Consider the following 26,725-nt stretch of genomic DNA (forward strand, 5'->3'; position numbering starts at 1 on the left):
CCATGAATGTGATAACTGTTACAAAAATCAATTTAGGGACAGAGTGCCAATATTTGAGCCTTTGTTCTGGCATAGCAAAATATAAATGACAAGAATATTTTAAGTTTAAAAATTCACTGGTGCTGCCAACCTAGAAAGTGCAGATTTGATAGATAATTAACCAACAGAAAAATTTTTAACGAAAAATAAAAACAATTTAATTTAGTTGTTGCTCACGAAAAGGTTAATAATTATTCAAATTCACATTAGAAAAATCTTTCGTGGCCAAAGTTTTGTTGACAATTAAATAGCTTTTAAAAAGTGTTTGTTGCAGATTCATAATTTATTTTCGATTAAATGAGGAATCATTTTGTTTTTTTCTATGTGAGATGAAGGAACATTACCATAAACTCTCCATTTTCTACCTGCCGGTAGATAATTTAATTTAAAAAAATTTTTTAATTTTGTTTTTGGGATAAAACACAAATGACTAAAGAGGAGCAAAACGCTTCAAAATTTCCTGGGAATAGTAGATTGTACCGACTCTTTATGTTCGACACCCTTACCACGGCCCTCATGTTATACTTACTGTTTCCAAATTGAAGCTTGCCTCGTCATGCCTCGGGATTTTTCTCAAGAGGTTCAACAAATTTTTAAATTTTATGTTTTCTATTAATATTTTTTCTTAGTAAACGCAGCAATGTTCAACTAAAATTGCTTGGTAGCAGTTGAATTTTTTTGATTCTTTACTCAACCCCAGTTAAAACCGTAATACCACAAAAAAGTTGAAGTTTGACAACCCTTCTACCGGGTTGAAAACGGTAATAGTGGCCTATTTTAATTTTCACAAGCCACTGCTATTATTTTGAACACAGTTGTTGGTATGAGCATGAAATAATACGAAAGTATAAGCATCAACTAGAACGGCGGCTGCGTTGTTTTCAGATAACTTCACGTACCCATTTGCAGCCGGCGCTTACTCGTTTAAATGTTAAGTCAGTTATGTGTATGTAAAGTAATAAAAGTCGCCTGTTTGAAAACTAGGTTCTTAGACACCTCTAAGAAAGTCTCTCCAAGTATGAGCTCTTAATCCTCCGTCTTAAAGTTTTATATTTTTTTCTCATTATCAGATCAACACACATCATATAAAGGGTCTACCAACAATAACGTAGTATTAAAATGAAATAAAACACTCAAATTTGGTCAAAATGGATACTGATTTGTTAATCAGATAATTTTATGCCATTTATGATTCGAAAAAAATGTTGGCCAAATGGCCACCACGGCTCCAGGAAAAAACAGTCGTTCAAAATCGTTTTATAACGCTCGCTATTGATGTTAACGGCATATCCTGCCTCATTTGAAAAAAAATAAGGCCCGATGATGCCACCATACCACAATCCGCACCAAACGGTCAATTTTTAGGGATGCGATTGCGTTTACTGAACCACACGAGGATTTGACTCACCCCAATTAAGACAGTATCGTTTGTTGACGATCCATTAAGCCAGAAATGGTACTCATCTGGGAAGATGATTTTTCGATGAAAATCGTCGTTGGCTTTCATCATTTCCTGCGCCCAATCGGCAAAGATACATTCATGACATGATGAAATGGCAAACCTTACTGAACCCATTGACCAAATTTTACACAAATCCGTAAATAAGCATGGCCACCACAAGCTGGCAAAATCACATTATCCTATTGATAGACGCTGTATATATATATTATATATATATATGTTTTATTTTAATTATATGGTTTTATATACTCACAACCTTGTCACCGTAACCGAAATTTCTCAACAACATTTCCTGATTTATTCCCTAGATTAGTTTTGGAACAACATCAACAATTTTTATACCTTGTACAGGGTATATTAAGTTTGCCAGGATGTTTGTAATACACAAAAGGAAACATCGGAGACCCTATAAAGTATATGTATAAATTATTAGCGAGACGAACTGCTCATTTGTCGGAACTGCCAATATCGGACCCCTATGGGTCAAAATAAAGTTCTTGCATGGTAATTTTTTTTTATTTTTACAAGAACTCTCCGAACAAATTTTTTTATTTGGACCACCATAGCATATAGCTGTCATACACACTGACCGACCAAAAACAAGATAAAAATCTATTTATACCCTTCAATGCCATAAAAGATGCACCTGTGAAGGGTATTATAGCTTCGGTGCAGCCGAAGTCAACATTTTTTCTTGTTTCTATGTTCTTCTATTCTTGTTAACTGGTTGATCAATAACATCAGTATTAGAGTTCGTAGCGTATATGCCTTTTTTCATATGTCCTGATTTTGCAGTATTCCCCGGAGCAAAATAACTGGTTATGCTTTCCGCGAAACTTCTCAAATTTCATTAATTTACGTGTGAATTCTGTTAGTTCCGGGTGGTTACGAATTTTATGTTTTTTCCAGTCATTTTGAAAATTAGTTTTTTCATTCATTCGGCTTGCAAAACGCCTGGTTGGTGGTGGTGAACGGCTGCTGCTATTGCGTTTATGCATATTTGCAGCACATTTTTGAATATTCGTCGATTTTCGCGAGAAATTCAATTCGAATGTAGCTATTGACGCCGAAAAATAACCCGTAATCACTCTATTTTTTATACTAAATGCTGGAAAATCCTGTTTCCATTCCTATTCATCCTGCAGAGACACTCACTTTTTGGTACTATACGAATTCGCATGAACACGAAATTTCGTGAGTGCTACTAGACACAAAAGAATAGAATTCAGAATTTGCGCCTGCTAGCGTTGAGGACCGGGTGCACAGGAAGTGCGCGTTGTTGAGAAAAAAGCACTTGAAGTTGATTTAATTACAAAAATTATTTCTTGTATTATAATTACTTCGTTGCCGCATAAATATGAATACAAGTGCGAGTGTTTGTCAATGCATAACCACCTTCATAGGCATGTACGACTATGCTCTTAATAAAAAATTTTTTAAATAAAAATGATTTTTGTTTTCGCATTTTTTGCGACAAAACTGCACACCGAAATTATGAATTATTGTTGAAATGCAAAAACATATACAACAGTACGAGATAGAAAACACAAAGAAAACTTCTCGTACAAAAAATTATGATTGTTTCCCGACGCAATCTATACATCTAAAAAGCACTCAAATCGCATATCGCAACCATCAGTTGTCCTGTCTTGCAGGAGGCAGCACATATTTTATTTTCCAAGATCTCTTCAGCGTCATTGGTCTCGGCGTAGTGTGGCCGACATGTTATTAATAACATGAATCCCGAATGGCACAAAAGGCCAATTTGACAATCATAAATTGTGTGCATTCTGAACAACTCAGAACAAATAGAATGTGCTAGCACAACGCCGAAACTTAAATACAAATTTGGTATCAGTAATGAAAAATGTCCAAATGTTATTACCATTTTTAAATATTTTTATACCCTCGCAACGTGTTGGAACAAAGTATACTAGATCTGTTCACCTAACGGTTGTTTGTAATACATAAATCTACTCGAGATAGATGTAGAGTTATGTATGATAAATGACCAGAATGGCGAGACGAGTTAAAGTCCAAGGCACCCTGTGTCCATCCGTTTGTCTGTGCAAATGACAGGTAAAGTAAAAATTGAGATACCGCGATGTAACTTGGTAAACGTGGTCATTTTTACCCTAGGGAGGTTGGTATTTCAAATGGGTGGTATTGGACCATTACCCTGCACACAAAATGCCGTTAAGCGAAAAGATATAAAGGGATATAAATAAGAGACAAGTTAATATTATATATAAAATTGGTTAACAGCATCAAAGTATGGTGGGCATCTGTGATTTGCAACTTTTTAAGAAGTGGTAGTGGCTCTCTCCCTTCTGATTTATGTACATTATACCTAGGTTTAAACCGAATCAACCACAATTGCTGAGAACAAGTCTTTTTAGCTCGCGCACATACAGCTCGCACACCTCACATATTAAGGTTATATTGAAAACTACTAAAACTGCGATAACTCACTTTTAAATACGTTCAAAGCCTTCAATTTCTGAGCCAAGACAGTGCGTAAGCGCTTCTTAGGAATCGATGTAAAATTAAACAATGGGACTACAACTGCGTCTACTTCCTACGGCTTGCAAAACGCCTGGTTGGCGTATATGTATATATTACAATTATATACAATTTTTAATTATTATTTCACTTTACAGCTTCATTTTCGATAATCTAGCAGATTTTATACCGAATATGTCGGTCAGTGTGTGTGTTACCTTCTCAAAATTGCATGGAAACATATTCTCGATTATACTTGAGTAAAGTCAAAAGTGAATGCAATCAGCCCAAATCGTTGACCCCAATATAACCCACATAATAATATCCGACTTTCTCCTAACTTTAAACTGTTTATTTTGGCAAAAATAAACAAACAACCTAATCAATTAAAAAAAGTTTATATGTGCACTTTAACTACAAGTATTTATTTAGTTTTTAGTAATAATATTTAAATAATATTTTTAACTTTAAATGGACAAAATATAAGGAACAAAAACAAGACAATGCACATATATATTTAGAGATCTTTGTTTACATTTTTAAAATGTTAATTGAAGAAGTCTGTAATTTGTTTTGTATATAGTTCAATCTTAGTGAAATAACATGCGATTCCATATTCCCTAATTCACACAAAAACTTGTTTTCTGAATAAAAACATTTTTGAAGTTCTTGTATATATTTTAAAACTTGGAGGACTGACGGAGGCTTTGGAGGATCCTCTTCTTTCTCTTGCTCCTCAACATCAGCTACCATACTAACACATATTTTTAACCCATTATGCGGAGAAACCAATTGACCGGGTTCAATTAAGCTGAAAATTTTACACATATTTTATATGCAATATATTTTTGACCGATCAGGTGATTTAAATAAGCGAAGAAATCAATTAACCTAGGGTTAATCAACCCCCGCTTAATTTACCCCTAGTTAATTGACTGTATATACTCTAGAGGGTCTCTCTCGGGTGTTACAAACATCGTGGCAAACTTAATATACCCTGTAATAAAAGTGAGAGCCTTGACCTATAATATAATTGATTGTAATTCATTCACGGTTTCGTTGATCTACATTCATGCTTTCTTACAATACACGTTATTGAAAAAATCCTTTTAAATGGCGAGAGTGCTCAGCCTTTCCTCACCTGTTTAATTTTGCATTGCCCTTTAATTTGTTGTTTTTTTAATAATAAAAATACTCCCAATCCCAAAACTTGGATCTTAGTCTGACCGATAAAATAGGCGATGCTAGTGGCTAATATGTGGCACCCAAGAAACTAGTCTTATAATAATTTTCAAGGCTGCGGTTGTTAAGAGCAGTCTGAGTAAGAGCAGTAAAGCGGACAGGCAGTACCCATAATACATAATATAGATAAGATTCGGTTCATATATAGGTATATGATATATACTACATATGTACATATGTGTATCTATTACGTTTCGTATATCTATATATATAAAAATTACGTATCACGTTTTCTCCGGGGTTATCTCCTAAACTAATTTCAGTAAAACTCGGCACACTGAACCCAGTTTGATTCAACTTAAAGGGTAGGATAGTTTTATAGATAGTTTTTACTTGTATCTCAATTATATTAAAAATAACACAATTCATAAATAAAAAAATATATTTCTAAACATAATAATAAAGTTTTCAATAAAATGCCAAACAGTTGTTTTACCGGAAATCGTCCTTATTTGTATAAAATATTTTCATGTATTAAGGACCACGCGAGGCCTATTTGCCTACCAGACTAACCTATTAAATATCGATTTTTCCAATAGGGATGATATGATTTGTAATTTTCGTTGCGGCCATTTTTAATATATCATGATATGTTATTTTTTTTATTGAATTCAGTAATGTTTACAATTTCATCATGGAAAGATAAACGCAAAATAATCGTTCTCCAATAGCAACGTTTCGTTTTTTTTTTTCGCCATTTTATGGTCGTAATAATCGTGCGGTAAGCAAAGAAAACTGTCGATTCTGGTGCGAAGAAAATCCACAAATTATTCAGGAACAACCATTACATTCACCTAAATTGATACTTTGGTGTGGTTTTTGGTCTAATAGAATCATCGGTCCGTACTTCTTTCGAAATAAATCTGGTGACACCGTTATTGTCAATGGAGAGCGGTATAGATCCATGATAACCAACTTTTTATGGCCACAATTGGAAGAAGCTGATCTTGACAACATCTGGTTCCAACAAGACGGGGCTACATGCCATACAGCACGTGCAAGCCCCAAATTATTGCGAGAAAATTTCTGAGATTCGATAATTTCAAGAAATTGTGACATTGAATGACAAGAAGTTGTGATTTAACACCATTAGATTACTTCTTGTGGGGTTATTTGAAGTAATTTTGATTTTTAATTTTCTTTAGCAATAAACAATTAGTGTGCTTTTGTTTCTGAAACCATATCATTCTTATTGTAAAACTATTTACATAAGTTCATAGGTTATAATAATAATATTTAATGTATACCCAGGGCTCGAGGGATATAGGGTGAAGGTCCCCTGATCCATCAATTTATTGAAATTATATTTTGTTTTATTTGAAAAAAAAAGTTGGTTAATTTTATCATACCTATATATATTTTTTGTTGATGTTACATGTGCTCGAGTAGATATGTATATGATAACTCAACTAAAGCATCCTGAAGGAACATTGATGGTAATCTCAAAAAAAATTTTTTTCAATTGATGATGCCAGCGGTCATAAGAATAATTATTTTAAATTATAACATTACAAAGCATTTACAGATAGTAAATAATTGTAGTGAATTATTGGAGAAAACAATTTGCAAAAAATCCCCCATCTTCCCCTCCCTCTCCTATACACTGTATACCATAGCTACAGCAACGCGCGACTGTATCATCTAGTACATATGTATATGCTCGTATGTATATAATACGCCTCAATTAAGTAAATAAAACCTGAAGCAATATTGACAAATTATTTTTGAAAAACTAGGACTAGACTATATGTTATTGGTATGGTCTAGATTCAGCGCTCCTTACGCATCAGTGCATCAAACAATCGTTCATTTGAAATGCCAACATAAACGAGCAATTAAATCATCGCCGAAAAATTTCTTTTCTCAAAAAACATTTCCAACCAAAGTCCTCAAGGTGTTTACAAACAACCGGAATTTTATATTTCTATATTGAACTTTCGTCAGCCTCTGCTAACAGCTGGCTCTGAATTCACCACCTATATCCTTGTACCTAACTTCTTTATTTTCAAATAAATGCATACTTAATGAACGGAGAAATGAATGGACGAAAAATGTAGATGGTCAAAAATGGAAACTGACAGACGACAAAATGTAAAACACTGTCACTGAGGAAGCGACAGGTACCACGATATTCGCCGGTCGGCTGAGTCCGATGTCACAATACACTTAGATGTGTACGTATAGATTACTAGTTAATTACCGCAGCTAGACAATCAACGAAAGCTAAGTAATACAGACAGCCATACATATGTACGTATATTTTCAATTTAAGTAGGACAAACAGGGTATACAGCGTTTTTAAACAAGCTTTTATAATTAGTATCATGGCGTTGTGCAAAAAATGTGCATTAAAAATCCAGGTTGGGTTTGAATGTGCTTAGCAGTTAGGCAATGTTAATTGCACTTTTTTACCATCGACACAGTTAAAAGTGATTTCAGTTTGGCGAAATATATAGCGTTTAAAAATTCAATGGATTAAACTTCATGTTACTCAACACAGCATGCCTACATTCATCATTTGTAACAGCTCGTTATGTAAGACTTACCTTTCAGTTACGGAGACCATAACTCTGACTTCATTAAAGGCTTTGTAAAGTTTCGTCAACGTTTAAGATACGTAGTGTATTACACCCATAATAAAATTTTCAGTATAGTGGTATTTTAAAATCTCAGTTTAATTACACTCCTTTCAAAAGACTTGAAACTCGTTAATCTGACCATACATACTAGTGTATGTCTACATAAAGCTCAACAGACCATCCAAATACCAGCCCCTGAGCATAGCGTGTTTTAAAATTCATTACACAGATATCCTTGAGTTGGTAATTAAGATTTGGAAAATTTTCCCCTGTCCACGAAACTCTACGTAACCGTATATCTGCATGAAGTTTTGTTTTAAAGAATCACAGTCCACTTAAGCCACCTGTTAAGTTAACTGTACAGGAATAAAAGCTGTGCATTGTACAAAGTAGTCAGCTAAACGCCACAGACTGTATTATTTCATGTTGCAACTACTTATCGAATATCAAGCAGCCTTAACGCAGGTCCTTTGCAAGACCAAAATAGCTGCCTGAAGATGCTGTAGTTTATGTATACTTTGCGTTATAGTATCGTTCAGTCTAACGCATTACATGCAATTTTTTTGATAATTGTTGAGGTAAGGCAGCGCCACTCTTTGGTAATATGCGACCAGTAATTTGTAATTTGGGTATTTGCATGTATGTGTGTGTTTTCCTTCCGAAATGGTTGTTTGCGTTTAGGTTATTTTTGCTTGGTTTGTGTCGCATGGCAACGACTGGTATCCATTGGCAGGTGTTAATGTCAACTTAAAAACTGTAATCCAGTTAAAATAAAGTCAATCACTCAATTATGTCAGATATTTAAAGTCAGACCGCAACTGCGACTCTTCCTCTTGCCGTTTTCTCTGATGCCGTATTTTTATACTGTTAAAAAATGCGGGTAGTGTCCCAACTGACGTGCCACCTATTAACACTTATTAACGTGCTGCTAACTTCATGTGACTTTTCACTTTAGTAATTTAAGGAGAAGCTCAGTAACTCAAGGTAAAGGTAAATGCTCTTACCAACTTATGCTTCTAAGTAATATTAGGAAACATAGGTGCATAGGTGACATAAAGGTATCTCACGGCGATACAATTTTTTTTTTTTTAATTACATAGCCAGAAACATAGCCATAAAATGAAGCGGCTATGAGACGTTCGAAACCAAGATTCTGCGAAAGATTATTCAGTCCTCACACATTGGCCAGGTTGACCATGGCACAATACAGATTATACGAGAAGAAGATTCTTCGAAAGGTTAATGAATAGGGCATAATTGATGCTTACTAATTGCATGATTATAATTGGTGCTTACTACAAAGCTTATGTCGACTTCGAAAGGATAAAGGATTTTATTATAAGTTTTTTATGACAGATAATCGTTTTGAGCCCCTCTTTTGGTGTTAGCACCTTTTGATATCGAACCTGCATAGTACATAGTAGTAGTTCTAACTATTACACTACATTTTTGAATGAAACTATGTGAAATTGTAAATGCCTACAAAATTAATTGTTTAAATTATTATTAAACAGGTAAGGAAGGGCCAGTTTCGGGTGTAACCTAAGTATAATATATTAAGACGACGTGGAATACGTTAACCAGAGGATGGGAATTCCTTATATTAGGGATATGAGGTTTATAACAAGATTTACACCAAATCCTTACATATTCAGCGCAAATTCATATATATAATTTTATAATTTTTACGAAAACTTGTTCACTTAATTTCACTAAAATATCACACTTTTTGACCAACCTAAATGGTTTAAAGTCAGCTGAAAATGAATATTAATTACAGGGTATATTGGGGGCTTTTTGCATTAACCTTTGACATCGTTAGGGTATACTCGAGAACATATTTTCAAAAAATTTTTTTTTAAATAAATAACTCACACACTGACCGACCTATTCGGTATAAGGTTTGTAAAAATAACAAAAATAATTTTATGTACATGTGGATATAGGTGTAGTATTGACACGATTTGATCTATTTTGGTATTACTACACATTGCTAACGGAAAAAATGTTCTCTGAGTACCTCACATACCATGACCATATACATATATAAGAAGTAAAGTCAACCGGATGTTTAAAAATCCTAATATTAGTTTTTACTCTCACTCTGAGCTACAAATATCTCGTAGCTGCAAAAGTTCTGGTTGTTGACCAGATTTTACCGATCTCACTGGCGGTCCATAGGTCCATTACTAGAGCGCAAGAAGACAACGGAATACGAACTAATGGTGCCTTCTCTAGCGAACTTGCAGTTTTCGGCGACTCCACTGTGACCAGCCGCCCAAACAAGTTCAATAAGTTTGAGCATACAGACAGCGAGCTCAAAGCCAGTATAGACGCTCTGTTGTCAAAATAAATACACCCCTCTATAAAATAAGCTGCACTTCGGAGAAGTACATCTCCTACTACCTTAATGACAGCCACCTCCGTCTGGTCTGGTAGCCTTAAGCTAGAGTTGATGGAGAGCTCCCGACAGAAGATTCCACTTTGACAATGAGTGCCACTGTTAATGTTGTGCTTAGTGTACCACAGATGCCAATAGCTTTTTCAACAGGCCCCAACTGCTTATCTAGTGTGGTTTTTTTTGTGCGTTCTCCACCAAACAACAACCCCATAAAACTTAATTGTTCCTCTACAGCAGTATAAGGCTTTCCGCAATCCGTCCAAAATGTTTGGATTCCACGAAAGCTTATTGAGTGTGGTATGAATTATGAATTTCCAAATGTATGTTCATGTTTGATTTGTTTCTTTCAATAATATTAAAACAGATGTTGGTAAAATTATACTGAATTTGAGTATTCAACAACAAAACTTCACAAATAACTTACTTTTTAAATATGCGCCTCTTAAAGACATTTATTGCCAAGATAAAATTCGAACATTCAACCGCCTTTACTTCTGCATACTTATTCATTTCATACTTTTCTTTCCATTTCTTAGGCCAAACTTCCGCAAACCCATTTTTATACTCTTACAACATGTTGCTACAGAGTAAAAGTTTTGTTCACCTAACGGTTGTTTGTATTAACTTAAACTAATCGAGATAGATATAGGGTTATGTATATATAAATGATCAGGATGAAGAGACGAGTTGAAATCCGGGTGACTGTCTGTCCGTCCGTCCGTCCGTCCGTCTGTGCAAGCTGTAACTTGAGTAAAAATTGAGATATTGTAATGAAACGTGGTACATGTTTTCCTTGGCAAACCAGTGAGGACGAGTGCCTAGATGGGCGTAATCGAACCACTGCCATGCCCACAAAACGGCATTAATCGAAAACTTATAAAGTGTCATAACTACGCACTAAATAAAGATATACTTGTATAATAAAATAGCAACGGCACCTGTGAGCTAAACATTGATAAAGAATGGGCCTGGTCCTTGCCCCGTCATCTAAGAGGATTAATGTACATATCTCCAAAACCACTAGAGTTACAATAATTAAATTATTTTTTAATTTTTTAACAGCCCCTACCGACAGTGCGAAAATGGATGAAATCGGATTATAACCCCGCCCTGTTCCCATTCAACGGTTTTGTTAAAAACTACTAACAGCACGATAAATAAATCAATAACTGAATGCTTCAGAGACATACCCATTTTAACCAAGTTTCTCGAAATCGGACTATAACTTTTCAAGAACCCAGACGCCAAATATGTGGACCCCAGTGCGTATGGCTGAATTTTGCCAAAAATATCGGTCAATCTGTGAGTTATTTTATTGAAATTCGAGGAAAATGTTACTTTGATAATAATATATTTTGTGTCGAAAATGGGTTGAATCGAATCAATACTTCCCTTAGCCCCCATTTACCTAATATACGGATTTTCGAACTTTCAGTTTACTTTATACCATATATTATATATCGGCCAATGTGCTAGTTATTTTAATGAAATTGAGAAAGTGTGTTTTTCTAACAACAGTGTATCTTTGTGGATGTAGGATTTTAAAACGTCTGGCTGACTTAACTTCATACATTTGTTTATATTTATATATATATAAAATTACCTTAAAATGAGTTCTCAAGTTTACCTGGGCATTGTCTAAAATTAATGCAAACACCGCTTGCTTATCTATGCCCACAATGATTTTGGTATGATTTTCGTTAACGGGTAGTAATATATAGTCATAAAACTAAGTGAGTCTATGATCTTCAAAATAAGTTAATATGAAACCAAATTTGATTGTAATCCATCCACCATTTTGTAGAACAATAAAGTTGAACGTTTTCGCAAAATTTTTGAATATAAAGTTTTGCCAACACCTGAAGCCGGCTTAAGTCCTGCAAGTTGTCCCTCCTTACTTGTTGTAATTATTATTATTAATTTCACTTTCTTGCTGACCACCTCTGTTGCAGAAGCAAAGAACACGAAAGAGTAATAGTGGTAGTGATTATCACACTCACGTGCCACAGTTAATGGCCACACTCATTATCATGCTGCAAAACCCTTCGATTTGTGAGGGATGCTTCCATCGTCGCATCATAAAAAGTCTCATGCGCCGCAAGAAAAGCTTATTCCTGGCCACACTGCCATGAATAGACCAACGTAAATTTCAATATCTTTTCATTTTCACACAGCGTCGATGTTGGCCGCTACGTGACTTGGTTGGCGTCTCCTGCGCGATATTATGATGAAGTGTGAAGGTCCTGCATAAAATAAAAATAAAATAACAGTGACCGCTACTCACAGCCTTGAGAGTAATGAAATTGGACCAGGTGTTGTGGTTAATGCGCCGAAATTGCTCCCAGAGGCTTAATATACAATAGCGAGACCGCCGCCAACGACGAGTCACCGAAAGGGGTTAGGAGAGAGGGTTACCTTTACAGCTACGACGTTTTTAATTGTTACACTGTTGTTCCCAAGCAACGTTTACACGCTATTTTTAATAGCCAATGGAAAATTGCTCAACTCACTTAATTTCATCAATAATTGTTCTGTTGTGTTATTCAACTATTGCCTCACACAAAAATGATCTTGGCGATCCTGCATATCCTTAAGGCATTGCATCTCACTTTAATCCGTCTGTTCTCGAGAATCGATTTTTCGGAGCCGACCTTTACCTTCACAAAATCCATCAAGTATCGATTCTTTACATTTGATTTTACGGTTAGATAATTACTTTCAAGTTCTTCATGCCGATATAATATCATAACAACCCGCGTTTTAGAAAGGCATACAAATATATATTTATTTACAGTACGTATTATTTGTATATTATTATTTTCAATATATTATCTTTATTAAGAGGCGCCTAGCGCTGTGTGGATTTCTTTTAAAAAAGCAAATAATGGATCTAATGTCAGGTGTAATAAATATGCAAAGCAGCTGAAATATAATAACAGTACGACTAGTTTGATTAAAAATCTGAATAAAACACTCAAAATTGATTTACCTGTTGCTAATTATAATCGCACTAGAACAACGAGTTTTCTTATTTTTGTGCTTTATTATTTAACAAATTTGAATTACCCGTTCAGGGCATTGCAGTTTTATAAATAAATGTATTAACTATAAAAATTATTGATCATTTAAATTGAAATCGATTGAAATCAAAATAATCCATTTTTGTGCTCGAATAATCGATCCTTAGGATCAAAAAATATAAAATCGATATCGGAATCGATTACTAATTAAATGTTTCCACTCCCTAGTATTCCGGAAGTTTAAAGGGTCACCTGAGGTCCAGCTCCGAACAATAGATTCCGGCGCCCGCTTATTTAGTCATTTTTTATCCATCTGCGTAATAATATTACTTTTTTCGTTATGGTGTTATCTTATATCTATTGAATTCAATACGTAATAATAATAATATACATTTCAAGTTGACTCATTGCTCGCTCGAAATTGAAAGATCATAACCGTTCTTAATTAGCATATGAAATTTTTGTATATTTTATGGTACAATACATAATAAGTATTTGGCTTTTAATTTATTTTAGTAACCACAGTAAGAGGTTTCAATGAGTTGGTGTAACTCACTAGTAATGACCTCCTACTTTTGCGCCAATAAAAATGGAATTTTAAACACACATTCGGCTTCAAGAATACAGGTCGGTTAATTGCTTTCTAATCGTCAAATAACTATGGTAGTCGTCACCAATCAAATGTATCTGGGTCAATTTGGCTGGACCAAATAATTCTTTGAGTGATTGGGTGTCAATAAGGTATAAGGATACCCACCAACAAAAATACATGTATCGAATAGTTCAGTCAATATCTCACAAATTGAAAATTTATTTTTACTTAATAAAATGTGTTGTTAGTGATAGTCACACTGACCGCAATGCATTGTGCGAAAATATTAAAAACGTGTGCATTAAATCCTAAATATTTTCACAAAAATTTTAAAACGTGCCCTCATCTCACCTAATGTTTAATTAAAAACACATTTGTAAAAGACACGATGCATAACTCGACAACAACGTGATAACAATCGAATTTCATTATCCTATTCTCAACGCATTACACTTCATGTACAAAACCACCGCCGTACTAATGGCACAAACAGACACCGACTCAAAACCGTAGACCGAATCAGCTGATACGACCTATCTTATGAGAGCGCAATGTATATGAACAGTCACCACTGCTTCTATCGTCCGCTTCAACAGACCGTATCCGCGAAAATTGGATTTCTTCCGTAGAAACGAGTGAGCTGAGAGTGAGAGAGCAATCTCTTGCAACGTATGGTTGCCAATCTCGATATTTTGTAGTAATAAAAAAATTAACTTGAGTAAAAACAAAAGAGAACAACTGATTTCTGCGTTGCATCTACGGGCATAACTTTTGACAAATTACAATAGGTTTGATACGGGCGGTAAGTACGGAAGGGAGGAATGTCGGTGACTGTTTGTGATATAAGGTGACAGTTATGTTGAACTGTATTTATAAAAGAACTGAAAACAAACGCAGAAAATCATAACAAAAAATGAGAAATAAACGAAAAAACCGTGAATGGGTTAAATATAAATTGCAACACTCAGTTTGTGGCTGCTGGTCAATAATGTGAGAACGTTCGCAAATGAGAAAAAACATCTGAAACGGTGAAAAAGTAGAAAATAATTTCGAACAACAGGAAGGAGACAATGTGCAACAAGCTGAATAAATTAAACGTTGGTACCTGGGGAGAAGACGTACAAAGTGGCAGTGCTGTCATGATGGTAACCATTATTTAAAAGGGCGCTGTAAACGCTTTTGTTGTCAATTTTTCTTCACGCTTTTTTATGACCCGAAAACAGGCGTTCTAATATACAGTGTGCATATCCATAAACGGCGAATTATATTATACCTATAATCAAAACATTGCTTTGCTTCACAACGAAAGTTGAACCCAATTTAAAGAGTTACTTACGGTAACGGTTTTTAACTCCACTGCATTTGTGATAAAGTTTTGAAATTAGGTATTATAGATATCAACTCAATCCGTCAAAAAAAATTTTTTGTTGAAGTGTTGTCAAACTTCAACATGCACATCAGTTTTGACCCCAACAATTTTGTCATCTTAATATAGACTTTATTAATTATTCGCCTTTTGGTGAGCAATAACTGAATTGAATTGTTTTGATTTTTTGCTTGAAAAATTTCATCTATTTCATTATCGGTCAAATCTTCACTTTCCAGTTTGGCAGCACCAATGAAACTTCGACAGAAAATAGTTGGAGTTCGTAATAGCAAAAAAGGGTTTTGGATCCGGTTCTTGTACGCCGCCTAAATAGTATTATCTACTTGTAGTGTAAAAAGAAATATTGCTTCAAACAAGGTCTACGGTGAAGATAGTAACTCTATTAAAAGAAGTATTATCGAATAACTGGCGGTAGAAAAGTCATGTTTGAACATAGCAAAAACAATTCTTCTAAAGTCTTATAAATTGAGCGCTGAGCCCGATTATGGTGATCTTAGGTATGGTAAGGGGTTTTTACATTAACAAATATTTTTTATACCCTGAACAGGGTATATTAAGTTTGCCAGAAGGAAACGTCTGAGACCCTTTAAAATATATACCTAAATGATCAGCATGATGAGCTGATTTGATTTAGCCATGTCCGTCTGTCTGTATATATACAAACTATAGCATATATCATATAAATTTGACATGGAATATTATTTGAGGCAATAATCCTATTTTCGATAAATCGTATAGATCGGATGACTATAGCATATAGCTGTCATATTAACTGAACGATCGGAATAAAGTGTTTGGATAAAAAACTTTTTTATTTGACGAGGTATCTTCACGAAATTAGGTACGAATTATTGTCTAAGGCTCCACAGAAATTGCTCAGATCAGATCACTATAGCATATAGCTGCCATACTAATTGAACGATCGGAATCAAGTTTTTGTAAGCCTTTGTATTTGTGAAGGGTATTATAGCTTCGGTGCAACCGAAGTTAACGTTTTTTCTTGTTTTAACATCTCTTTATCTGCTTGTTTAAAGCCTTACAATAAGTAATACTAAAACAAAACCAGTTCAAGGTTAAGGTTGAGGCTTTTTGATAATATTTTGCTCTTTAGAAGGCTGGTAAATTTATTATTTTTAAGCGGGTTTGATTACAGGATTGTACCAAGGCATTCCAATGTAGCATGGTGAACTCGTTATGACTCCAAGGATGTTTTACTGTAACTTCTGTATTATGTCAATGTGTAATGACAAATGGCACACTGTGCGCAAATGGCAGCAAGCCCGCGGTGTTGCAACCACCACTGCTTCCCGCTGGCAAATCATTTGTGAGTGTTGAAGCGCCATCACTTCCACAACTGGACACGATAGCTTCAGAAAAAGTAAAAGAGCTACTTTTAAGGGTTCCATTGAAACCGAAAAATTTTAAAAATGCGCAACACATGAACAGTCAATGCTCGGCACGTCACGCCAATGGCTTGCTACACTTTTTATACCCCTTTATTGTTTTGCTTTTCGCTGTTAGAGTTAAGCAATTAAGTATGAATGGGCTTTGTGAGAACGAGTGGATCATACACATATGAATTTGAAAAGGTATGTGGCGGATTGTGATAACGGAGCTGAAGACCAAACATTAGTGTTGGCTCCCCTTCTCCCACATACAAATATCGCAAGTTGTGCGCCCTGCTTGCGCTCGCAGATGCGATGACATAGTAAATTAGCCAAACTAAATGCCAATTACTTGGTAAATTGCTATTTGTGTATCAGGGATTTATTTTTTGTTTTTCACCGTAAATTTAGCAGCCACACGCGAACAGAATACATACCAGTGATCGAAATGAACTACATATCAAAGTGTTCAAAATTCATAGTTGGATTGTTTTATTATTTATGTCTCAATAAATAATAAATTAATTATTTAGGTATTTCAATGATACTTAGTTGCCAAGTGCCTGTGACTTTTGCCAGATTGATATTGCAAATAAACGCATTCGGAATAAGCTGTTAAAATCGTTGGTTGGTTCGCCAGGTCAAAAAAGAACCAAAAACAAATGCCACGGTTCTCTCCAAAAGTGTTAAAGAAAGCCTGAATATAGATGAGACACCCCGAACCATTCGAAATTATTTGAAAATTAATGATTACAGGAAAGAGCTGCGCGCAAAAAGCCACATATCTCTAAAACAATAGATTGGAAGCATTAAGCTTTGCAAAACCGTACATAAACAAGCCCACTGAATTTTGGAGTAATGTGATCTTTGCAGATGAGAGCAAATTTAATCTTTTTGGATGTGATGGCAAACTAATTGTGTACAGGAAACCCAATACAGAGATGGAAGAGCGAAATACAGTGGCGACTGTGAAACATGGAGGTGGAGGAGTTGTGATTTGGGGGTGTATGTCGACAACAGGAGTTGGAAAAATGGACTTAATTCGCCAAATCATGGACCACATGCAATATATTGGTATTTTAAAGAGAAAATTGCGAATTAGTGCAGAAAATCTCGGAATCGAAGCGACTTTCCAGTTTTACCAAGAAAACGACCCAAAGCATTCCGCATTAAATACTGTTTTGGCTTTTATACAATTGCCCTGGAGTAATTAAAACTCCTGCTCGAAGTCCAGATCTAAATCCCACAGAGCATCTATGGGATCATTTAGAAAGAAGACTAAGACAGCACCATTTTACAAGCAAAACCCAAATGGAACAGATACTAATGGAAGAGTGGTACAGTATAGACACATCCATAACAAGAAAGTTGGTCGAATCAATATTAAGACGTTTAAAAGAAGAAGTCCGAAGAAAAGGAAGAGCTACGCGATATTAAAAAGTGAATTTTTGTTTTATAACTTGGATTTTACATGAATTGTCAAATGTTTTTTTTGCTTTTATTTTTGAAGTAATTCAGTTTTTTTCTTTTTTGGTTAGTTTTGTTGTTTTTATTAGTATTCAGTAGACAGAAAAAAAATCTGTTTAACTTAAAGACGCTTGAGCAATAAAAATTAACATATTATGACTAAGATCTGAAAAACTATTTGGAAAATTTATGCTTTAAATTCTAATTTTGAATTTTCAATTTGTACAATAAACACAAGCAAAATCGGATTATTGTTCAATTGTTAAGATCGCATTACTACCATATAAACTGAATTATCAAATCCAGTCTTTGCATGTAAAACTCTTTTATTTGACGAGATATCTTTATGAAATTCGGATGGATTGTTGTCCAAGGCAACGCTACAATATCTGAGGAACGGATCAGACTATAGCATATAGCTGCCATACAAGCTGACCGATCAAAATCAAAAGAGAAATAAGTCCGTTGTTGAACAAAATAAGTATTTATGAAAACATTCGATGCTTGCCGTTTTAAGCGTAGAATCTCTGCTTGGTCCTTTGACAATTCTTAAACCCCTATACATCACATTTAATTTTTAAATTTCAGATATACTGGTATAGTGACATGGCTATGGCGTATTACTAGGTAATTTTATCAGCGAATTTATTGATTAAAAATTAAATATTTATTTTTTAATCCCGATATTGCGATTAAATATTGGATTTTCAGTTGTTAATCCCGATGTTGGGATTTAAAATAATTTAAAATATTGTTGTTTAATTTGAGCGAACGCGAAAAAATTTTAATTCTAAAACAAATTCTTTTTTTAATTCTTAACTATATGCTTTTGATTAAAATTTTTCTTTTTTATTTTTCAATCCGGTTTTTGGAATTACAAAATAAATAAAAATTTATTTCAAATGTTGATTCAATTATTTTTTAATAATTGATTTGCAACCCTGGATATTATTACGTTTTATTCACACTTACCTTATACTATATCCGCTTACTTGGACAAGGTACGAATTCCCAACAAATGACTTGTGGCAGGGAATAATATTTTATAGAACCATAGATGAATTTAATTTGCAGTAGGTATAGTACGATCATTAGCTAAAATCAAGAATATAATTGAAATTTATTTCGATATTGCGCAACGTCGCATCAATCGTAACAAAATTAAACTTAAAAATGTTTATGGTTACTACATTTATAAACTAGCATTTTACATTTTTTATATTTACTTCATTTCAAGGTGAACGTCCATACAAATGTCACTTGCCGGATTGCGGACGCGCTTTTATTCAATTATCAAACTTACAGCAACATTTACGAAATCATGACGCACAAGTGGAACGTGCAAAAAATCGTCCTTTTCACTGCAATATCTGCGGCAAAGGTTTTGCCACTGAATCCAGTTTACGTACGCACACATCGAAGGTCAGTAATGTTGATAACAACGAAATATACAATGCATATTAACCTGTAAATATACTTGTACATATAAACCATATACCTGAGTAAGACAATCTATTACTATAATCGTTAATAAATAAATAGTGGCCCAAATCAATTGCGAAATTTTTAATTAAACAATTTTGGATTGAAAGTTCAAAATGTATTTTTTAATCTCACAACCGAATTTTCAAAATAGAACCAAATGGTGAGACACTAAGTACGCAAGCGCGAAATAACTTAAAATTCCAAACCATAATTTTTTTTAATTTTTAATTATAAACATGGGATCAACCAAGCGCGAAATAATATTAAATTCTAAAACACAATTTTTAATTAACATTCATTTGTATTTTTATATCCGGTATTCGTGATTAAAATTTTAATTTTTATACTCTCGCAACCTGTTGCTACAGAGTATAATAGTTTTGTTCACCTAACGGTTGTTTGTATCACCTAAAACTAATCGAGTTAGATATAGGGTTATATATATAAATGATCAGGATGAAGAGACGATTCACTAGAAGCAAATGTCTTTAGCACTTCTATTGACGGTGTGAAAATAGTTGAAATCGGGTGGCAACTCCGCCCATTCCCCATATAACGGTACTGTTAAAAACTACTAAAAGCGCGATATCTCAAGCACTAAACATGCCAGAGACATTAAATTTTATCTCTGGGATGGTATGAGATGACTTTATAGGAACCGCGTTCCGTGACACAGCCCACTTTTAGGTGAATACCCATATCTTGGGATCTGCTTAACCGATTTCAACCAAATTCAGTGCGTAACGTTCTTTTCATGTTTCCATGTCATAGTGCGAAAATGGGTGAAATCGGACTACAATCACGCCTACTTCCCATATAACACCATTTTAAATTCCATCTGATTCTTTCACTTTCCACTATGCAAATCAGGCAACAATGACTGTATCGGGACAAAACTTTGCGTGAATAATGCTATTAAAGTATGCCACCTTGTGGCCAAAAATTGTCTAAATCGAACCAAAACTGTTTAAGCCGCTAAATACTAAATATGTGGACCCCAGTGCCTATAGTTGACCTTTACCGAAAATATCAGTCAATCCACAAAGAAATCTCAAACGAGTATACTATTTGACTTTGCGAGAGTATAAAATGTTCGGTTACATCCGCCCTTCCTTACTTGTTTATTTTTAATTCGATTTTTGAGATTAAAACTTATTGTTCAATACTGTAAGTAAATATGAAAATTATTTTAAATTAATATTTTCGGGATTAAAAAGAATTAATAAATCGTAATTAAATTGTCTTATTAATGCATTTATGTATCTTTAACCTCAAGTAAGGGACAATTAAGTTCAGGCTTGTAATATTAAAAAAAAGTCTACAATGTATACTATATGGCCCGAAAAGTCCAATAAATCTTGCTAAAACTAAAAAAATTTTTATACTTGTCTTAGATTACTTAACTAGAATAGTGTCGATATTTTATCGAATCATTTCATAAATACGTCAATTTGTGACAAAGGATGAAATATGAGACATCATTACACCCCTGAGTCCAATCGGCACGCTAAAAATCGAAAAACTTTTCCAAACTGCTCGAAAACATAACAGTTTTAGCCAGTTCTCTTACATTTTTATATTCATGTGGAATGATTTTCGTCAACATCGAACATGGTAAAACAATCAACAATCAAAAAACAATATTCCGGTGCGTTATTAGATCTTTGGACGTCGAAATCATAGTTAAGCCATGACTTTTCAGCCAATGTACTCGTGGTACATCAAGATTTTGGAAAATACCTTTTAAGTGTAAGGATGAAAACCCGATTGTGTTAATTTTAATGTACATCTGAGTTTCAATGAGTTTTATTACTCTTTATCAAATTTATACCCATGCTAGTGCTTGCGGTTCATATTTGAATCAAAATCTATTATAAATTTATTTCACTGCAGATTGAGTACACTGAGTCTGGCATGAATGTTGACACAAACTTCTGCATAGCAGTATGGTTACGTAAAAACAAAATGCATTTAAATGCACAAAATCAAAATAATAATATAAAAACTATTTTATGAATTTGCTTTATATGAATTAATATTGCAGAATACACAACTACTCATACACGGAGAACCGTGAAATGTTCAAACGAAAATCGTTCATTCCCAGCATATTCAAAAATTAATTTTGTTTTGTTTTTATTCAATTTCATTGCATCGATGCCGCCCGTCATATTCCCAAATCACACCGACCTACACTTGAAACCTTCCCCTCTTTCTCAACATATAAACTTTAAAACTTAAATCGGAATCCCTGCACAAATCTACTCACCGAAACATTGCAACAAAATAAAAATAAAAAACCATTAAAATAAATACACCAAATGAAAATCAAAACAGGAGCTACAGCTGCATCTTGGTGTCTTGCAGCAGCATGCGGCATTGATTGGCGGCCCCAACGCTACTTCCTGCCATGTATGCCACAAACTATTCTTGGGAGCCGATGCTTTAATGGAGCATATGAAGCATGCGCACAAGGAGAAGCCGGTACCAAGTGTTGGCAGTAAGTATATTTAGTTTTAGTATTCTATATTTAAATATATGTGTAAAAGACCATTCAAAAACAAGTACTCAATAACAAAACACCCTCAATAAAAATGATTTTCCAACAGTGAGTGACATGATTTATTTAAAAAAATATATGTACTTGTATACTAATTAATATGTAGTACAATCGATACAATCGATGGACCCAATTTTTGAGTACTTTTTCTACTAAATCTAGTAGTATGTCATGTTCATACATGTTCAATATTGGCTTCTAAAGCTTAAAAAGAGACTGGTTTATTGCTAAAGACCAATTACTTCAAATAACCCCACAAGAAGTAGTCTAATGGTGTTGAAACACAACTCCAATGTCACAATTTCTTGAAATTATCAAATTTCAAAAATTTTCTCGCAATAATTCGGTTGTTGCACGTGCTGCGTAGCACGTAACCCCGTCTTTTTGGAACCAGATAGTGTCAAGATCAACTTCTTCTAATTGCGGCCATAAAATGTTGGTTATTATTGACCTATGCCGCTCTCCATTGGCAAAAGCGCACTAAAAGTTAGATAACGATTATTTTGATAATAAAATTGAATCATTTGTAAACATTACTAAATACAAGAAATAAAAATTACAGATGATGTCATATTAAAAATAGCCGAAACGACACTAAGAAATCATATCATTCCTATTTTTGGTTTCAAATATAAATTCTACAATTCTCCAAAAAATTTTCTGTTTCGAAGTTTTTAGTAGCGTAGAAATATAGTAATATCAAACAATAACCATAAAACACAACAATAAGTAGAAAAGTTCAAACTTGCATGCAGCTGTTATATTTCATTTAAAAACAAGAAAAAACCTTAACGTCGGTTGCACCGAAGCTAGAATACCCTTCACAAATAAGAGAGTTTTCCATACAAGGACTTGAGTTCGATCAGTCAATTTGTATAGCAGATATATACTTTAGTGATGCGATCTAAAATGTTTATCAAGGACTGTGCCTTGGATAATAATTCGTATCAAATATCGTGAAGATACCTCGTCAAATATAAAGTTTGCCATGCAAAGACTGGATTTTGATCGATCGGATTGTTCGACAGCAATATGCCATTAATAGTACCATTGCCTTGGACAATTATCCGTGCCTAGTTTCTTGAAGATATCTTGTTAACTAAAAAAGTTTTGAATACAAGGACATGATTTTGATCGTTCAGTTAGTACGACAACTATATGCTACAGTTGTTCGATAACGGCGGTTCTGACAAATGAGCTGCTTTGAGAGAAAGGACGTGTGTTTAATTTCAGATCGATATCTCAAAAAATGGATGACTAGTTGGTATATACAGACAGAAGGACATGGCTAAATCGACTTAGCTCGTAATGCTGATCATTGACATGTATATTTTATAGGGTCTCCAAAATTTCCATTTGGGAGTTTCAAACGTAATACCCTACTCTATACTCTGTTCAAGATATAAATATGTACGGTCCAAAAGTTATTTTTCTATTCAGAAAATCTCATCGAAATTTTAACGCAAGTGACCATTTAATTCGGTGTTAATTATTAAATGCATTGAATATTAATGTGCTTTAAATGCTGCAAATACGAGATTTCGAAATATCTTAACGGCTGTTGTAAAGAAAATGATGTTAAACACCAAAATTTATTAGTTTTTGCCAGTAAGCAATTGTCCCAGAACTGACTATTAATGTGGCCTGAAAACATTTGTACATCTATTTATCCAACAGGTCCTTATATTGATAACTCCGTATCGGGTTGTATGCAATCATCGTCCTGCGACCCGTATTTGGCTAAGCGACGCACTGCCAATCATCCATGTCCAGTCTGCGGCAAGCATTATGTAAACGAGGGTTCACTGCGTAAGCACTTGGCCTGTCATCCGGAGACAACACAGCTAACAAATAGTTTGCGCATGTGGCCGTGTTCAGTATGCCAAGCTGTATTCACCCATGAAAATGGTAAGAAACTGTTCTATAAGAAGTGCCCAATATTAATAAAATGCAGTCAGGAAAACAATCATACTCCAAAGCGAAGAGAAAAATTATGCTTTTCAGTAAAAATGTATACTCTGAATTGTGTATATTCTTACACAACCGTTTATGTAGAACGAAAATAATTTCAATGTGTTCTTCTCGATGCTCTTTTAGGTCTTCTCACACACATGGAACACATGCGTATGGATCCAAAGCACCAATTTGCTGCACAGTATGTTTTATCACGGGCAGCGGCAGAGAGAAGGGAGCGTGATTCAATATTAGCTGCAACGCTAGCTGCTTCGGCTGGTGGAGGGTCCAGCGGAGGTGGCAATGGAGGCAATGGCTTACTGCCTTTGATAGGCGATGGCGGCGGCTCGAATTCCCTATGTCCTTCGCCTTCAGCAAACTCGGAATGCTCTTCGACAGGCCGCCTTTCATCATCTGCCGCTTCTGAGCAGGGAAGTGGTATTCACTTACTATCCAGCAATAATAATAACAACAATAATTGCAATAGCAATAAATTGAATGAGCTATTGAGCCGTACAGGTAGTAACCCTCATTTAAGCAATCAATATGGGGTCGGTGTGGACCCGGAAATACACGTGGCGAATCGCATGTCACTGATGGCCGCTGCATCAGCAGCTGCGGCAGCTGTGGCAGCTTCAGCTAGTGGCGCAGGAGTAAGTGGTGGCGGGAATGTGGCCGCTGTATCTGGTGTGAGCATGGCATCTCCCGTTGGCTGTGTCGAATCTACCAGATCAAGTGTGCAAGCAGCTGTTGTGAATTTGGCGGCAGCGATGCGCATTAATCAAGTCAGCCAACAACAAAGCGGGGGCAATATTGTCGTAGGCTGTAGCAACAATAGTGCATCAACCAGCGTGGGTAATGTAGCCAGTAATACGTCCAGTCAACAGCAAATGCACACACAGCATCACCAACCACAGCAACATCAGCAGCCGCAGCAGCAACAACAACTGCAACAAGGAACCTCGGGAGACAACAATCAAAAATCGATATCAGCGCCATTGACCCCTAGTGGGTTGCGTATGAACGCTAACTCTCCGAGCACGATAATGCCCAACATACAACCAGATTCATCTGCAGTTAACGCAGTGGTGACTATGAATGCTATGCGCGACTCGATGATGCGCAATACCATTGGTGTCGTGGATCCGTTAAGTGGAATGCATCAGCAACATGATCAACATGTTCACACGCATCTGCAACACCATACGACGAACAATTTGCAATCAGGACACAGCTCTTACAGCCAGCACAGCATGTCCGGTAGCAGCCATCAAAGCCAACACCAAGTGGCGTCAACACTACAGAATCCCACAATGCATCATCACCATCACCATCATTTGAACCAGATGCAACAGCCGCACTCACCAGAAACTGCATTACGTATGCAACAACATGCGGAGGCTATACTTCGCTCCCACACGGAAGTGGCTTTTCGCTTAGCAGCAACAGTAGCGGCATCCAACAGCGTCATAGGGGGCAGTAGTAACAGCCATGTAGCTGTAACAAGTGCGAATGACAGTAATAATGACAATAATGGTGTGTCACAAAACAACAACGCAATACAGGTTAAAGCCGAATCGCATCAAACGCAACAGCAACAACTAAGTGAAGGTGATGTTGCGTTACAACAACAGCAGCAGAATCATCACCAACATTTATTGTCTCACCAACAAACACAAAAGCAAAACACCAGTGGCAGCTTACAACAGCAATCTACAACCATAGGGTCACAGCAGCAGTCACAACTAACTTCTGATCTTAGCGAAGCGATACGTATGCAGGAGCATCGGCTGGAGCAAGCGCTGCGGTTGCATAACGATGCACGCGCGCTCAATTTCCTCACAGCAGCACAACAAACCGCCAATAATGCAGTCACAGCTGCTGTCAATAATGTATCTCTACAGCACCAGCAACAACCGCAAACATCTACAACCCAGCATCACAGCAGTGCGTGAGAACCACTCATTAGCGATAACTTAAAGGTCACCTTAGATGTAATTACACAGAGCGAAACATATTGAATAAGTGAATACAGCAACAACAGCGGCAAACACCCGATGTCAAAGGATAAGGGAGCAAAACTAACTGGTTTTAAGGAATATGTACCAAAGACATACAAGTATATTAGCGGAATCATCGATGATTTCCAAAATCCAAACATAAAAGACTTTAGGACTCTAACGTCGTTCGAGTGAATGCCATTTTATGGACTTACTCCCACATATAAATATATGTAAATGTCCTGAGCGATTATTATAACCACATAATTATGTAGAAAAATGAAACAATTTTAAAGTAGTAATTATATTCCATACAAGCAATTCATACTGTCATGAACATAACTGGGCCAGGTAAAATTGAAGAGCTCACAATTAGGAAAGTATAAATTATTGAAAATACGTTCTTTGCGAAATAAAAGTACAAGGTCAACTGATTACGTTTTTGTTTTAATGATTTGTATTATTTTAATTTTTGCTGTGACCGACGTACAAATCAGTTAAGAACCGTTTAAGCATTGACGTAATATGTGCGAAAACATCTCAATACGCTCTGAGGCACTGACCAAGTCGTATGCATAGCTAAATTCAGACAGTATAGCCCAAAAGCTTCCAGCCTAAGTATATAGAAGGGTGTGGGCACATGAAGACAGT

At 35.3% G+C, this 26,725-nt stretch overlaps 1 protein-coding gene across 2 annotated transcripts in view; it reads left to right on the forward strand.

Annotated features, from left to right (window-relative positions):
• dati (zinc finger protein datilografo) overlaps window positions 1-26,508 on the forward strand; it is a 70,994-nt gene extending 44,486 nt beyond the window's left edge. Inside the window, exons 4-7 of one of the 2 annotated variants that reach the window (XM_070112618.1) lie at window positions 19,314-19,498; window positions 21,899-22,061; window positions 23,799-24,029; window positions 24,219-26,508. In XM_070112618.1, coding sequence (XP_069968719.1) covers window positions 19,314-19,498; window positions 21,899-22,061; window positions 23,799-24,029; window positions 24,219-26,029 — 2,390 coding nt within the window. In that variant the 3' untranslated portion in view covers window positions 26,030-26,508. The remainder of the gene's footprint in view (window positions 1-19,313; window positions 19,499-21,898; window positions 22,062-23,798; window positions 24,030-24,218) is intronic. The other variant, XM_070112620.1, reaches the window with a different exon arrangement.
• The last annotated feature ends 217 nt before the right edge of the window (window positions 26,509-26,725 follow it).

The sequence above is a fragment of the Bactrocera oleae genome, chromosome X, assembly GCF_042242935.1.
Source record: "Bactrocera oleae isolate idBacOlea1 chromosome X, idBacOlea1, whole genome shotgun sequence".
Taxonomy (NCBI): domain Eukaryota; kingdom Metazoa; phylum Arthropoda; class Insecta; order Diptera; family Tephritidae; genus Bactrocera; species Bactrocera oleae.